The sequence below is a fragment of the Strix aluco genome, chromosome 15 (assembly GCF_031877795.1).
Source record: "Strix aluco isolate bStrAlu1 chromosome 15, bStrAlu1.hap1, whole genome shotgun sequence".
Taxonomy (NCBI): domain Eukaryota; kingdom Metazoa; phylum Chordata; class Aves; order Strigiformes; family Strigidae; genus Strix; species Strix aluco.
The window spans coordinates 13331790-13348463 of record NC_133945.1 but is presented as its reverse complement, the minus strand read 5'-3'; the positions used below and the strand labels follow the sequence as shown (position 1 = coordinate 13348463).

Genomic DNA, 16674 nt, shown 5'->3' with positions numbered 1-16674 from the left:
ATGGGCTTAAAAGGGAAGTACAGCTGAACCTCACTAATCCCAGTACTTCAGGACTCTGTCACTGTTTGGTTTAGTGCAGGAGAGTAACTACTAATACAAGGCACATTCTTCACATATGACTACAGAGTAGAGTTTCCCCTGAAGATTAGTATTTTGGTATAAGACAAAATCAAAAGGAGACTATACCATGCAAGTGAGGGCACTAAGCACAGAAACTCTAATACTAGTGAGGACAGCAAGGGTAGGAAATGGTATAGCAAGTTAACATTCAGTTTAACAGAGCCATCCCAATTATCAGGCCCTAGAGGAACGGAGATCAGTTGTTGTAGCCTAGCAGAATATAAGGAAACCACAAGTCAAACACAATCTAATGAAGTTAGTGTGACACAACCAGACTTCAAGTGAGGTAGCATTAATGGAGGTGGCATTAGCATTCTCCATTCTCTCTGCCTGCAGGCTAAGCATACTGTTAAATCCTGTTTGGCTGCCTACAACCTAATGGTATTTAGTTTATATGGTTACATCGTAATTCCCTCCAAGCTCACTTGAATCTGGAGAACATTCCTTTAGGGAGGAAGGGCAACATATCAAACCCAGAGTCTGACTTTTTAATAGGAAAGAATATTAACAGTGCAAGTAACACCAAAGGTGACATGGGAAATCTTTGTATAGCCTCTTCTGGCACACTAATAAATTGGAAGAGTTTTCCAATTTTTGTACAGGTTAGGAAAACTTACATGTAAAGAGAACCTATTAGAAAGCTAACAGAATTTATTTATTTCTTCCTATTTCTTTATAGTCTAGAGTGCCACGTAAGCAGGGGAGAGGGAAAATGACAAGTAGTTTCCCTTCCAAGCACCAGCAAAGCCATTTTGCTTCAGTACATAAAGTATTAAAGACATGTCAGCTTTATCTGTTACTCATACCCTTCCTTTCTTTTCCAAACACACTCTTTTCCTCCCCTAGTTTTCAAAGACCCTGAAATTACATACTCCTGGAGCTCTTATTTAAATGGCCACAGAACTTCTGACCACCAGAACATCAGCTCTGGCAGCAAGAAGAGTCTGTTCCACTTTGTGGTTTTCCTAATATCCTTCTAGCCTGCTGTGTTCAGAAAAGTCAGGTTTCAGCTTCACTGTAAATACTCCTCCAAAGATGTTTTGTAATTATCTTAATCATAGTAAGAAGAAAGGGGATTTTTTACAATAGTGTTTTAAGAAAGTTTTTACAGTAATGTTTTAAAGCAAATGCTGTGTCCTGCTAACCAATTTAAATAGAACCAGGTTTTGATCCCCAGCTGCAGCACAGAACTCACATTTACAAGAACAGCTGGAAGAGCTGTACATACTGCAGATGTTGGCACACAGATTTTTAAGAAATATTGAATGGAATCACAATTGTGAACAAAAGCATTTAATAAGCACTTCAAAAAAGGAAATTGGCTGCAAAGTCTAACAGGAATGTAATACAGCAATGGGAGACTTCAGAACAAAGACACTTAGGACATTCAGTATTATACTCATCATTAAAGCCAAATTTTCAATGAGGAGATATCAAGAGGACTAGCAGTATTCAGATTCATAAGTAGATGCAGGAGAGGGAACACATGACAAACAATTACAGAGTGCTGCACTGAATGCTCTCTACCCTGACAGATAAGGGAAAGCCTCAAGAAAAGAAAAGGCAACAAACCTGAAGTGGATCCAGTAAGCAAAGAAACGTTATTTTTCTACAGTCTGTAATTAGCCTGAAGTATTTATCATTTAGGATGACAGAGATGCTAAGAGTAGTAGAACCAAAAATAATTTTAGTAATGAGCAATAAACCTATTCATGAGTCTCTTAAACAGACCCTTGGTTTTAAACCATTGTTTTTCAAAGCACCCCATTATCCCTGGCTGACCTCTACTGCAATACAGAATGATCTGGCAGAATAAAAAAACATTAGATAAAACCTGAATTTTAATCTCCAAACTCTGAGCCTAAATTGCATTTATTTGCTTATCAGTAATCACAAACAGGCTCCCTCTGTGCCTCTGTTTCCCTAAAAACATTAGTAATTATATTGCCTTTCTCTGTAGGGAAGCTTTGAGGCTTACAGATTGCAGGAATACAACGGAAGATTGGCAAGGAGGACTGTAAGCAGGCTCAAGTGACTTGCACCAGGGGTGTTAAACATATACTAATTATTTAGCTTTGTGCACTTGATGGGTAGAATGTCTGCATTTAGATAACATACACCTGCAAGAGACTCAGAGGCACCTTATCAAACATCCTCCAGACTCCCAGCCTACTGTGAAAAGGATTAGAGCACAGTAGAAAACTACACCTATGAAAATCTGACATATACAGGGAATAGCAGCACATTCAACAACTTTTCTTTCTGGCCAGCAAGGATCAAGCTGCACAATGCCTGCATCCCCACTTGCATGCCTTTTCCTGGGTGCTGCTGCAGAGACCCCCTGGGTCAAAGTAACAAGAATAAATTTACTCTTTATATTTTATCCATGGTTTGTGGTTGTCCATGCCTCCTGCCTGATATTAGCAACTTTTCTTGCTTCCTTTAACCAGGCCAGTTGGGAAAACTTTGTCTGCTATCTAGACAGTTACTATACAGATACCTAATTTCTAAGCTGTTTAAGTGACAGCAGAACACAAAATCTGTTCTGGTGGGGGTGAGATTTTTCTACTCCAGAGTAGTTCTTGGTTTTGTTATCAACTGCTAGAATGTCCAAAGTAAACCACTAATCAGTCTACAGGGAACAGAACAAGCCATAAGGCATAAAAAAACCTTCCAAGATACATTACTAACAGCAGTGTATCTGAAAACAAGGACCAGACCTACAGAGGTCAGGATGGCCAAACAGAAACTACTGCTTATACTACAGAAGGGAAGGTAGCAATCAGCTGGCACATTCATAGCATGAGATAATTTCTTTCAAGAGCTTAGTACCCAGTTAGAGACCCCTAGATGCCAAGCACCTACTGGTTAGCAAGATGACTAGAAATCCTGCAGCTGATGTTCAGTATGAGAGGACTGGACCGGGCTATCCCTAGTTACAGGTCTATCTCCTTCAGGTGCCCACAGGGGGGCTGTTGGCTGGCTAACATAACTGGGTTGAAGTCACAGCAGCCTAATGAAAGGGAAGCACAGCCAGTAGGAAGGGCAGTTGTGCTCAACAGCAGCACACTGGTGCCAGAGCAAAGGGAAACAGTGCTTTTAAATCCAGGGGTACAGAAGGGCAGCCCCAGACCACAGCTGAACAGCTAGGGATTTAACATACCACTGCTGAGCTTCATTCAGCCTCAAGAAGCTTGTGATCTTTGACTCAAGTGTAGTTAAAAATCAGCCAGTGAACTTAGAAGCTATATTACAGTCTTCAGCTCCACGGGAACACAGAGCTAGAGCACTGAAATCCATTTGAAGGCACAAAAGCAGATTAAGGGACTACTTTTACATGGTCACTTTCTAGTCCTAGAAATACAAGTACATTAAAATTAAATTATTCTAGGACAGCTTATTCCATCACATTTAGTCCTCCCTGCCTGTAGCAGTGAGACATGAAAACAAATAAAACACTGCTTCCAAGTGTTTTGCTGTTGTTGGAAACAGCATACCTAAAGCTATACAGATAACACAGCCTACTCCCCATCTCTATCAGCCAAGTCCTCTGTAACCACCTCAGTGTTGCCCTCAGATTTCCATTATGGGGAAGTTCATTTTGTACATTGAAACTGAGCTCAAGCTTCAGGCAACTAAAGGTCTCCAAACCTCTGCGGGATGGAGCACATCAGCCTGTGACAGAGGGCACTTTCTGAACATGTTTTAAGCTGAAAAGCAGAGCCATGCATATGTGCAGTTTTTAAATCCAGAAACCTTGACAAACTGACACCACTCGTTAACGTGGCAGCTATCTTGCTGAGTCTTTTGAAGACCAAGAGACTTGTTTTTTTATAGCCAATTGATTCATTTCCACCTTCATTAGCAGTAAGCTTAAGGCTGGTTACAGGCTAAAGCCTACACAGGGCACTCCTCACCCTTGCAGTGCAGAGACTTGATTATAACAAGCCAGAACCAAGTAAAATTATGTCTGACTTTACTTTCACCTTGAAGAGTAATGTGGCATTGAGAACTGCTACGCAGACTGATCTTTAGCAATTAGAGTGAAGCTACTTACCTGGAACATGCATCCCAGTGTACTTAAGTGCCACAAAACATTCACTGAGGAGCTACCATTTGTCCCTATTAAAGCCTTATGTTCACCCAAGATTGAATCCAGAGTTTTGGTAATCTAGGTGACTAGCATGAAGTACAGTTCACAGCTAGGCTTTAATTCTGCCGAGTAGGTGTCAAAACACTGCTTCTTTCTATATAGCCCCAGCCAAAATAGTAAGTTTATATTGAATATTTGGTTACTGCTGTAACTCTAGATGATGCCAAGTTACCAACATTAGGTCTAAACACAAGTTAACTGCGCAGTTAAGGACCACTACTTTGCTTTAAAGTAATATTTTTTCTGTTAAATCTTCTTCTACAATCCTAGGAAAGGGCAGAACTCCATGGATCTTGTAGTAAGAAATCAGTTCCAGTATTAGAAGAAATTTAGTACCCTGTCAGTCACCCTGTAATGTGAACTACAGAAATGAAGAAACCATCCAGTATAGTGGAAGCTGACAATGTCACTTGAGTCTTACCCAAAAAGGTTGAGCTTTTAAAAGCTTCAGTTCTAGTTTCAGCCAGAGCACTCTGACCAAAAACACTGAGAGCAGTGCCACTGCCTAGCAAGACATCCATCTTTGTCCAGTCTAATTACTGTACAGCATTCAAGGAACAACTCCACAACTCAGAGAAGACTTTTGCAGACACATTTCTACACCAGGTTTATTTGTAGAAAATACATTAACATACCACATTTACCATGGATGCTCTTCTCTTTAGGCATTTAAGAAAAGCCAAAAACAGTAGCATTGTGGCCACCAGAGAGAGAATACCAACAGCAGTCATTGTAATGCCAGCCATTGCCTCCTTGCTCAAGAGAGCACTCCCTACAAAACAAGTAGAAAGATAGTTTGTGGAGATCACTCCTCACTAAACCTAAGCAACATACATTAGCACCATGCTGGCTTAGTACCTTGGGTTGCAGACCATCCTTCTGGCACAAGGAGAACAGGACCCTGCAAACTCACCACTGCAGAGTTCACACCTGGCATCCCACTCTCTACAACAGTAACATAGTAAAGGTGAACCCTGTGGGTTATCTTGGATCAGTACAACCTAACATCTGCTTAGATATTACCTCTCTTGCTTCTAGATGGCTTAGGGCATCTTGTCATACACAAAAGGGAGTCTGGTTGAAAACGGTCACAGAGCAGACCACTGCAATGGAAGTATACCTAGGACACAGAATGAGAGATCCATTCATTTTGAGACAATAACTGCTCCTACTTACTGCTCTAAGTAGAATGAGAATATCACCTACTAGGCCAGGGAGGGCTTTGTCACCAGACACAAAGGCAAAAGTCTTCACTTCCAGCCTTTGGCGATAGTTAGCATAGCTGACACCGTGCCCCACAGGATGAAACACAGTCCTGTAGCTGTCCAGGTCATACTCACACCTGCCAATAGGTATGAAGCAAATCAGAACAACAGGGTAGAGAAGGTTTGGGTTGTGTTTTGGGGGGTTTTTTGTTTAAGCAGCAGGCTACAGTTCAAGGTAGGAAGGTGGCAGCACCTCTACAAGTTCCAATATACCAGGGCAGTACCTGGAAGAGCACCTCAAGTGAAGCCCTTGTACTTGGGGCTCTGTGTCTAAGGCAGGGGAGAATTAGTGAATCCTCCCACCTACTGGCAAAAGTGCTTCCCTGTCTGTGGCAGGGCACTCACCCATCAACAACAATACTCCACTGGGGAAGTGAGCTTGGATCTTGTGAAGCTGTTGCCCAACAGTCATCCAACACCAGATGGAGGTTGGGATCATTGCGGTTCAGGACCTGAACTTCCAGAAAGATGGGCTGCCGTAGGTACCTTACTATTGGGTACTGATCATCACGGTACGGCTGCCTGTACGAGCCCTCTGCAAGAACAAAAGCCCTATTAGATAAGTCAGTATGCAAAGACAGAGTCCTGAAGAATCTCTTGAGCTATTCAGCAGTAGCTGGTCCACCAGCTAAATCTGTGACTCTAGAACAAACTGTAAAGCATCTGCCTCAAGGAGCATAGATGGAAGGGAAGAAAACACATCAGGTCATTGGAAGCCCATGAGCCAGAACAGTTCACTCATAAATCCTTCCCCCCACAAGCTCCAGTTGCTTCCCAGCCACCTGAGCCCAGAGTCAGCTTTACCTGGATAGCTTAGAAGAACTAAGGAGAGGGGACCTTGGTTCACTGAAGAAGCCAGAGGAGGAAGGCTGTCTACCCTTATAGTGAGGGAGGCATCACCATTGCTGAAGGAGCACAGGACTGTTAGCCTGTAACAAGGAAGGAGCAGGTAAGTCTTACTTAGTTCTTGATATCCTACATATGAATGTATTACCTAAAGAGGTTTCCAGACACACCTGAGTTCACTGTCTCTTGAGATCCTGCGCAGTGGAAAGTCTGCCCATAATGCTCTCACCTCATTCTCATAAACAATCTTCTCCCCATCAAACTGTGGAGAAACAACAGTATTAGTGAGGGCATTCCCAATTCATGAAGCCCTCCCTATCAATCCTGGCTACACACTTACCCAATACCTGGTCCCACATCCATTCAGTGGGACATGAAACCAAACCCTGTCATTCAAAGAAGACTTAAAGGCTGGCCGGCATGCAGGATCTCTGAGCCTAAGGGTATCCAAGTCTAGCAGTGGTGTAGTACTGTCAGCAAGGATTTCAAAATCCATGTACCCATCCTGGGTGCACACAGCAGCTGCAACAGAGGTTCATGTAAGTTGTCATGCCAGTCAGGGACAGCTCAGTCTGCCAAGAGCTGTTGCGTTCCGGCTAGAGATACAATTTCCTGTGAAGGGCTAGTTCAAGGACAAGCCATGCTGAAGGATCACCATCTGAGTAGCACATGGGCATTGCAGAAAGTCAGTCACTTACCTACGGGTGTGTGCTGGTCACAGGGGCACTCTGGATGCATCACCATTGTCACAGTCTCCCCATGGAATTGAAAAGCCAGTTTCAAAGAGGACATGTAGGACTGAAGTCCTGAGCAGCTCTCCCCATGTACCTGAAAAACAAGAGTTACTCTCCTGGAGTGTAACTACAAGAGCTCATTTTAATACATGCCTGTGTTAGAACTGTTTCACTTGCCCCGAGGCCATGATGCTCTTCACACTCAGCTAGTTTGTTAATTTGCATTGCTCCAGGCATGCCAAATACCAACCCACTCCAAGAGGAGTATTTTCACCTCCAGCTGTTTTTGCCAAGAGGCTTCATGAAGCCCAGGTTACCTTTGAGTGATGGTTATTAAAGTCATTCTGAATTCATCTTAATCACAGCTTCCCTCAGCCAGGCACATGGATGACTTGACAGGTGCTTAGTCAAGGTTAAAGCTACCATGCTCTGGTTCTCAGTAAGCACCAAGGAGTTGTGGTCACACCCACTCCTGTGACTGAGGATAAGAACTTACCCTGGACTTCAGGACTCCCCTGCTAATATGCAGCATAACCCCTCTCTTTGTGTCCAGAGCTATCCCATTTTCCTGAAGCTGATCCATGGGGATGGTCTTGTCCTCTACACCCATAGCCATAAGGGTCCCTGGAAAAGCTGGGATGGCAATGGTCATGTGTGTTGCATTACAGATTGCTGGACCTGCAACAACATGTTTGTTAAATGTAACACCAATTCCCTCAGAGCAGAAGGCCAGGTTCTGACTTTCTCCATGCATTACCTGGTGCACAAAGCATTGTTGACTCCACAGACAGTCTATGTTCAGGAGGGCCATACGTGAACTTGAGTGCCACAGTGTAGAGCACCTTATCATTGTGCTGACAAATAAGACAGAGCTCTATTAGAGACTGCCTAAGCTCATGATTCATCACAAGATCAACCCTGCAGGGCCATATAGTACATCTGGTTCAGGACTGCTGATATTCATATTTGCAACAGCAGTTTCATCTCATCAACACACTTCCAAAAAGCATCTGCTCATGAGACTGCCAGTCATATGTTCACAAGACAAGACTGTAGCTAAAATTCTGCTTATGTAGATGCCCATCAGCTATGCTGTTCAAGGTACATGCTGTGCTCCCCATTTTATAGGGCTAGGCAGTTAGATGAGAGCTATGCAAAGACAAACAGCTTCTCACACACCAGCTAAGTGCAGCAGTGCATCAGCTTGACATCAGCTCTGGCCATGACCTGCAAGTGCTTTCCATAGGTCTGCAGGAGGGTGGTACCCAGCCTCCATTAAAGCAGCACTGTCTCCTTAGTACTAGCTCTTTGTTAACCTACCTTGTAGGAGACCACTCCAGTGGCAGTAAAGGCCACCTGAACAGTCAGGTTGTGGCCATCAACTAGAAAGTTATAGCCTTGCTGCATGGCTTGCTCAAGGCTCAGCTGATGTATTCTGGTTCCATCATCAATGGAGAGAGTCCAGGTCATTGGAGCTGCTGGAACCTGCAAAAGAGGAGATCCTTACTAAGGAAGGGAAGGCACAACTACATAGAAGCAGCAAGACATCACACAGTTCTTCACCCTGCAGGGCTGCCACCTGAAAAGTTTTATATTCAGGTTTCCTATATTGATAGCATGGAATTAGGCTTCCCAGCAGCATGCAAGCACCCCAGAGCTAACTACTCTAGCTTGGAGACATCAGGCTCAGTTTAGGTCCAAAACCCAGGCACTCCCCCACCCTCCCTTTGCAGGACAGAAGGCACATACCATATGCTCATCACCAAAGCTTGGAATGAGTCTTGAGAGAGTAACCTGAAACACAACACAAGGGTTAGACCACAGGGACAGACAGTGCTCACAACACTACAACTTTATAAGAGAAATCTCTCTAGTTTTCCAAGGCAGACATTTAGCACCAGCATCCCAGTTTCCCCTGCAATAGGGCTGGAGCCAGACCATGTGCATCATTAATGACCATTTGCAAACTAGCTCTTTAGAGAGCTGGTGGTCATACCAAGACAGACATGCAGCCAGACCTCCCTGAAGCTGGCTGGAGCTTTCCCCAGATCCCAACCACACAGTTACAGGAGACAGTCATCCTGCATTGCAAGCCTCTAAGCAGGATCTATAGCACTCCCATTCCTCTACTTACTGCCATGAAGTCTTTTGTACAGTTTGTTGCACCAGCAAAGAAAGGGTTAACAATTTCATCTTCACGAACACTACTGCAGTGAGTACTGTAGGTTACATTCTTCTCCTCTCCCACTGTGTCATTCACCATCAGCCTTAATCTTAGCTGGTGCTGACCATGCTATAGACAAGAGACATTAACTAGAAAGAGGCGGCAGTACTCCCCACAACATGACAACTAAAAAACCATCAAGACCAAAAACAACTCTGAAGTTAGTTAGGTGTTTGTACCATGCAAGGAGAAGATGAATTGTTATTTCAAAAGCCCTATGGAAGAGGATGAATTCTCTACAAAAGCATAGGGTCAGAAGGTTGTGTTGAGGAGTAGACGGTACCAACAGAACTGCAGGAGCCAAGAAGAAAGCTCCAAGGACTAGCAGGTTGTAGTGCCAGAGTCAGCTGTTCAAGAAGCAAGTGAATAAATACCAAAACCAAGAGTCTTGTGGTATGTCAAATGCCTAAAAGCAACAGATACCAGTAAAGCCTCTGGTTCTGAGACTAGTTTAGGTTGGCCTCCCACTTATTACTCTATCTCAACAGCTATGAGTAGTATGTGGTTAATTGCTCTATCAATATGCATATGTGTAAATAGAGTGGAAGCCTTGAACCTGGTCCATCTCCCTACAAGATATCCTTTAAAGTAGCTCAATTCCTTTACAGGAAAACACAATACTTATGGCAGTGTCTGAGGGGTTTAATCCACAGCTGAAAGAACAAGTATTCTGGTAATATTTTTCTACTTCTAGTATGAACTGCTCTTATAGAAGAGCTTTAAGTTATCAGAAGCATAATTATTTCCTCTCTCAAAGAAAGTTAGAACTAGAAACCCTGTTAAATCCAGTTCTGGCCAGGAAAAAAAAATCCCATACACCATCACAGCAGCTTCCCAGATCAAAGACCCATTTACCTCCAGGCTAGTGCAGTTGACAAACAGGACACTGAGCAACAGACTCTCATAATCCACAGTGTGGTTACAGGATACTATCTCTTCACCACTCACATCTAGGGAGAACATAGAAGATTAGCCCTACAGACACTTGCTTTCAGGCTACAGCAGAGAGGGCCAGGGCAAGGCACCAACAATACATACCAACAACACAGACATGCCAGGAGTAGTTGCCAAGTTCTCTGGAAAACTCAACTTCCATCCCATCCCTATGGCACATCACACTCTCTGCAGAGGGAAGACCACCATCAACTCCACCATCACCCTCCTGGAGGCGCACACCCTGCGAGTCCTCCAGGTAGCCAGATCCCCTTCAGAGCCGCCTTCCACACCAAGGCAGAGGGGGAAGCAGCTCCAAGCAAACCTAAAGCCCACATCCACACCACTACCAACCCAGAGAGGCCTTATTACCCAAAAGATCCTGATCCCCTGAGCCACCAGCACAAAGGGCTAAGGGCAGCAAAAAACCCAACAGGAGCAGCAACCTGAAAACAAAAGAGGACCAAATAAGAGAGCAGCAAAGACACAGCTCCCCATCCCACCTCAAACCCCACTCACCACATCCTTGAGGTGCTCAAGCACTGCTGCTTCACCAAAAATCCCATCTTCTCACTACTACCACAAGCTTACTTTTTGGCTGCCCAGGGAGGATTATATAGGACCTGGTTCAGGCTCCACACAGGTGCAGGCTTTCTGCTGCCCAGGGGACAGAGAGCTTGCACCTGCCTCTTGTTGACAGCCAGCCTTCTAGCTGTGAAGAGGAGGACTAGCAGAAGACCTGCAGGTGATATGAAGTCTTTGGCGTGGGTGGTTGTTTGCTGTTTCCTTCTATTTTGAAGGAATTTTTTTCTTGCTCTGATAGTGTACTCCCTTTATTCCCTTGTCAGATGTTGCATAGAGAAATGCACATTCTTTTGGCAGTTGTTTTTTAAAAAGGAGAATTCTGTGCCACTCTGATTTTCTGATCATTTAAAACAATTCCACTTGTAGATTTGAACATAACTGAGAATATTTTGTTCCCCTATATGGACAAATTGCAATGCTCATATAGACGTAATCAGAAGGAAAACATGAGTGGCAAGTTAAGGAACAGAAGTCCTAGATCAGATCTTTAAACTGGGAGATCTCTGGAGGCTTTAGTTGGACTGTCACTGTTCAAAGCTGTAGGGAAGAGGCCTGGAAAGAAAAAATCTCAGATTTATGTTATCTTTCACTTTTCCCAATGCTTTTGATTTCAGACAGACTTGTAAAAAACCCAAAGACTCATATTTTTAAACATAATCAAATTCTTGAGATGTGAGAAAGCAAAAAGATATATCACAGGAGAAGAGAAAAATGAGTAGTATGCATGGTAGTTTAGGAATAGGATGTTAAACTGGGCTTCAGGGAATAACAAATTTTGTATTAATGTACCATGTATTAATGTAAAATATATCCATTTATATTTCTTTTTATAGTTATAGACCTGTGCCTAGAGCAGATTTTAGAGTTTCCCAGCCCAAGTGACAGTAGCTTCAATTCTCTTAAAGACTTAGAGTTGTGAGAAAGAGCTTGTCTGTCAGCTGCTGGTAGGTACCAAAGTGCTGGGAACATGGATGGGACAACAGCATGAGGCAGGTAGTTGCAAAATGTGTGATTGCCATCAGTGCACTGTGTAGCAAAGCAATGTGATCCATACAGGCAGAGCAGATCACTAAGTGTAAGTAATTTTAAAATTTACATTCTTTAGAAGCATCTCTTTAACACTTACCCTTGTCACAACATGGCAAATGCAGAGTTAAAGCTATTATGTGAGTGGGGCTACCAAGTGTGCATGATGCCAGTCATAGCAATAGGCAGGCATTAGCTCAGATCCATAACCACACCACAGTAAATAACACCTGATATTAGTAGCACAAAAAGAAATTGCACTTCTGCTTTTGCCATCAATAGGATTAGCATGTGGCTAACCTTTGGTAAGAAATTAACTTCTCAGAGACTCCTGAATTCACAAACATACATCATGTACCTTTTTTTTCTCTCTCTCTTTTTTTATAATGAGATTCATTTTTTTCAAAAGCAGTGATTATACAGAAAACTAATGAAACAAAACCTGAAGCCATACACAAGTTTACTGTATTAAGTATCTATGAATATTTAGCTTGAGTTTAAATAACACAGTAGGGGAAAAAAATTGTTTCAAGTATTTATCCTTTAAAAAATTATACAAATTAGGTACTTTCAGACAATCAAATCTGATGTAAAGTTAAACTTATTCATAATTTCTCTGTCCCTGATTCCCAGCTTCATTAAGTTGATGGAAAAGCTATAAATCCCAAGGAGCTTTGACTCATGTTCCTGGAGTTTGGCTGATTCTGGGCCGGTAAAAGCTCAATCTTGCATGACACCAGAGTGATGCTGCTAGCACAGGGAACATCTGTGGGGGCCTGAGCAGAGTGGCAATTCATGGTCCATCTGCAGAAGGACAGCCTCTCCTCACGTGCTAGAGTTAACTCAGGGTTTTGCGAAGTCCCAAATGCTTCATAACAGGTTGTGACCTGTGTAGCTGAAAGGTAATGTTGGGTCAGACAACAGTTAGAGCAACGCTACTGCCACAGTCACCACAACTGGGTTTGTCCTGCAATAAGTGTTGGCAGCTCCTAATATCAGTCTGAGTATATAGGTTTGTAGGACGTAATTCATCAAGATGTGCTAAAATAATTAGTTGTTGCTTCACTTAACACATCCGAATTTGCATCTTAAGCTACAGAGAAAGCATGGCCATTCCCCCTGTCTGAGCTGTTGAACCTGTAACAATAACTATGGCCCAAGTTACAGGTAAACAGCTAATTCATGCCCTGAAACACAAAACTATCTCCATGGCTTTTTTTTTTTCTGCTGAAAAAACCTGCAAGGTCTTCTCTTCCAATTCTGTTTTGCTCCTTTACTTGTTTGATTTTCTAACTTTTGGAAAAAAGGCATTGCCCTACAGCAGTGCTGAACACCCTCAAGCAGCAGGGTGTTGCATACTGTCTCCAGAGAGCACAGATCACTTCAGCATAGATGCATTTTCCCATGGGTTTTGGCTGTCCCTGTCCCTCACACACTAGCAGAAGGACAGTATTTGAGACACCAATGAGGTCAACACAGCTTTCCTTGGGACTGTTTGTAGCACTGCTGATGATATCATGGGAAAAAAAGACCCAAAACCAAGAAAAAGGCTTTAGCAATGCAAAGAGCCCGAATGCCAGGTCAGGACTTCTACTTTGAAGCACTCCCAGGAAAAACATTTGTTGCAAACATCACTATGATACAACAGATAACGTCACTGCTTCTAGCCTACAGAAGCTCCCCAGTGTGCTTTTATGTGCTCAGCATGGCTGGGTGTCGAGGTGTGTGGGTGAGGAGATACAGGGCTTTGGTAGTTGGCTTTATTGCCTTTCAATTTTACGTATCTTTCCCTATTGCTTAGGGCTTTGCTCCTGAAATGACATGTGTAGGTAGACTACGAGGGCTGACTTTGGGCCCCCTGATGCAGGTGTGGGTACACCTGAACAATGATCACGTCAGGATGGGGCTTGGGCAGCACCGGCATGGGTCACTCTCAACCTCACTGTGGGAACTGGGCTGCTCAGGAGGACATCCAGCAACAGTGTCCTTGGGCACAGCAGTTTTGCCTCTCTAAGGAGTGAAGAAATAAGCTTTTATTGTTGTTTAAATGTTGATGTCATCTCTGAATTGTGTAGCTGCAGTTACCCTGTGTGACTAATTTTATTCTTCTCTAAGTCCATTAGTTCCAAGGATTTCATTAGGCAAACAGACACTTACTTGCCTCCCCTTGTATGGCCTTTACCATACCACGTTTGGTGCTCATAAAAGTTGCAATGAGGAAATGTGTTGAATAACACCCCATGCAAAACAGATGGCACAACAACATCGCTGTTCAGACCAGGGTCTAAGTTACCTAGAACAATGTAACTAATGTAGTCTTTCAATCTACATAGTTTGTTTAACTGGTAATATTTTATTTAACTGCTAATATTTTATTTCGCTCTCAAAAAAATAGAGCAATAATCATAGACATAGCAAAATCCAATAACAAATCAAAGCTGCTAGTTAAATAATTCATTAGCTTACAACACCACGTACCATCACATCAGAGTTTCTCCTGAGCCTGGTAGGACATTTCAATTGGAAGTGGAATGGTTTTGAAGCTCTTTTCAAACCCAAAAAGAAAAGCTTCATTCTAACTGCTCAGGGAGTTTAAAAAGTTCACAATTTTGAGCTTTAGTCTCAGAAGAAAAATCTCCATTCAGGCTGAGAAATTTAGCTCATTTGATGTTGAATCACGCATTTTAAGTTGAGGTTTTTGGATGGGACAAAGATTAACAAATACCAGGAGTTTAGAAACAGATGGAGATTTTGTTTGGTCTTTTCTTTTTTCTTTCTTTCTTGTGATGCCTACTTTTGTGACGTAAATAATAATAAAGCTTGTAAAGTCCCAGAGCTTCTCTCCAATTGACGTGGGTTTTGCTTTACCTCTATTTAAAACTTGGAACAATAATTTCCCACTTAGCATCATAGAGAGTAACTTTCTTTTAAAATCAATATTTTCAGATGTTAGATGATCAAAATCACCCTGAGATCAATACTTTGTGTGCTGAATTAATTAACAGAAAAGCAAATTAATGTACTTCTGTAGTAGAAATCAATAATCTTGAAAATGAAAAGGTTTCTTTTGCCACCAACTCACTTTTGTGGGTATAGTTAACAATGTGAAATGTTAACATACAAGAAAAATGCTGTCTCCTCTCTTCTACCAGGCACTGGTGGTATAAGCAGTACTTGCCTTGGTGATCATTCTACACTCTTGAGAGCAAAAAAGCGTATACTACCCTGTAAAGGAAATAAAATTCAATAACATCAAGAAACAGCTGATCTAATATATATATATACATAGATATATGTATTACCCGTCTTCATTCTGCAACAGCTTTTTTTTTCTAGCAGCTGTAAATTTAACTCAGTGCTGAGCCTGGTTAAATAGAAAATGGAATAAATGACTGTATTTTTGATTAGAAAAGTACTGATGGCAGTGCAGGGAACTTGAAAAAGGACTGAGGACAAAATTGTCTTCTCATGCAGGGATGGCGGTTGGCCTGGGAGAAGCACACCCCTTCCTCACTGCCCTGAGATGGCAGGATATCACCAGGGATGGCTGCGTCTGTGCATGACATGAAGGAAAACCAGGGCTTTGGTTTAGTCCTACCTAGACTTGTTTATTCAAAGTTTCAAACCTGTCACAGGATCTGACTGACTCTCCTTGTCCTCATGGAAGAAAAATGTCGGTATAAGTTTGTTCCTGAAGAGCTCTTCAATCCCTGAGAAAATAATTAAGAGAGAAAGCCCATTTGGAGAGGTCTCTGGCGTATTACATGGGTGGCATTATGGGAAGTAAATGAGGTGGCACTCCATTCAGTAATTGCACCAACTCCGGGCAATGAGTTGGTTTGCATTTGCTACTGCTTCTGTACCAGGGGCATAATAAGCAACAAAACCTCACTGCTAATTGCGAGGGTAGATTCTCTAAGGTACAGGTTAATTCAGTTAGTCATAGAAAACAGCTTGACAAAAAAGTAACATTTATCTGGCATCTGTTGTGAATGTGACCAGAATAACAGAGAGCCTGCAGCATTTTATTAAGCAGCAGGTAGTCTCTTACTGATTTCTTCTCAGATACCATTTTAAAACTGATGTTTTACGTGGTTTTCTCTTAGTAATTCTTTTGAACCTAAAAATTAGAATTACGGTCTAATTCTATAAGCTTCTACTCACAGAGGTAGCTCTTAATGCCACTGAAATCAGGGGAAGTAATTTCTAAAGCAAGAAGTAGTTATGTGAGATGGGGACTGGACCTATCTGTTCTCAGGCAAGGACCACAGTGTGCAGGCTGGGGCAGTGGGTGCAGACCCATCACATTTCCATTTCTTGAATTCCCTGTGCTACCCTGAGGAAAACCTGCACATTTTTTGCATCTAAAACAGATTACAATACCTGCTAGATGAATGTATGTTTGCCAAGTGCTTTAAGATCCTCTGATGAAATGCTCTTTGAGGTTGAAAGGATCACACACTAAGCTATGGTTTTGCCAGCTGTGACTTGCGGACACGCTGGTGGTTTTATCCAAACACCACTCTGGTCCTGACAGGTCTGTTTCCATCCACTAACCAATCTGTGTACATGAAACAGCTTCACGGACCTGCCCAGTTTGGTGGGGGAGAGGCTTGTTTTCAAATGCAGCAATCCAGTAAACGATAGGTTACAAAGGACTTCACCAGCAAAGGGAACTGCTTATGCATTTCATCCTTTCAAAACTCAGGGATACTTTATTAGTTAGGGTGAAACCTGCTTGTACTGACATTCATGGCCTTTTGAAGGCTTTTTGAAGTTTTGAAGGTT

General features: G+C 42.5%; 1 protein-coding gene across 3 annotated transcripts; it reads right to left on the bottom strand.

Annotated features, from left to right (window-relative positions):
• Positions 1 to 4851: 4851 nt before the first annotated feature.
• ZP2 (zona pellucida glycoprotein 2) lies at positions 4852 to 16446 on the bottom strand. Of its 3 annotated transcripts, XM_074840730.1 has the most exons (20): positions 16270 to 16446; positions 14969 to 15596; positions 10795 to 11412; positions 10648 to 10721; positions 10381 to 10464; positions 10198 to 10292; positions 9253 to 9411; positions 8868 to 8912; positions 8439 to 8603; positions 7876 to 7972; positions 7615 to 7796; positions 7083 to 7212; positions 6725 to 6906; positions 6555 to 6646; positions 6343 to 6467; positions 5884 to 6073; positions 5480 to 5615; positions 5297 to 5393; positions 5132 to 5218; positions 4852 to 5045 (listed from the first exon to the last, which is right to left on the bottom strand). In XM_074840730.1, exons 3-20 carry the CDS (start codon positions 10839 to 10841, stop codon positions 4900 to 4902), a joined length of 2133 nt encoding a protein of 710 aa, XP_074696831.1. In that variant the 5' UTR covers positions 10842 to 11412; positions 14969 to 15596; positions 16270 to 16446; the 3' UTR covers positions 4852 to 4899. The 3 variants fall into 3 exon arrangements, 2 of the variants coding, with proteins under 2 accessions (XP_074696831.1, XP_074696830.1); XM_074840729.1 differs by lacking the exon at positions 16270 to 16446 and having other exon boundaries at positions 14969 to 15733; XR_012625232.1 differs by lacking the exons at positions 4852 to 5045; positions 16270 to 16446 and having other exon boundaries at positions 5134 to 5218; positions 5476 to 5615; positions 14969 to 15733.
• Between the last annotated feature and the right edge of the window lie 228 nt (positions 16447 to 16674).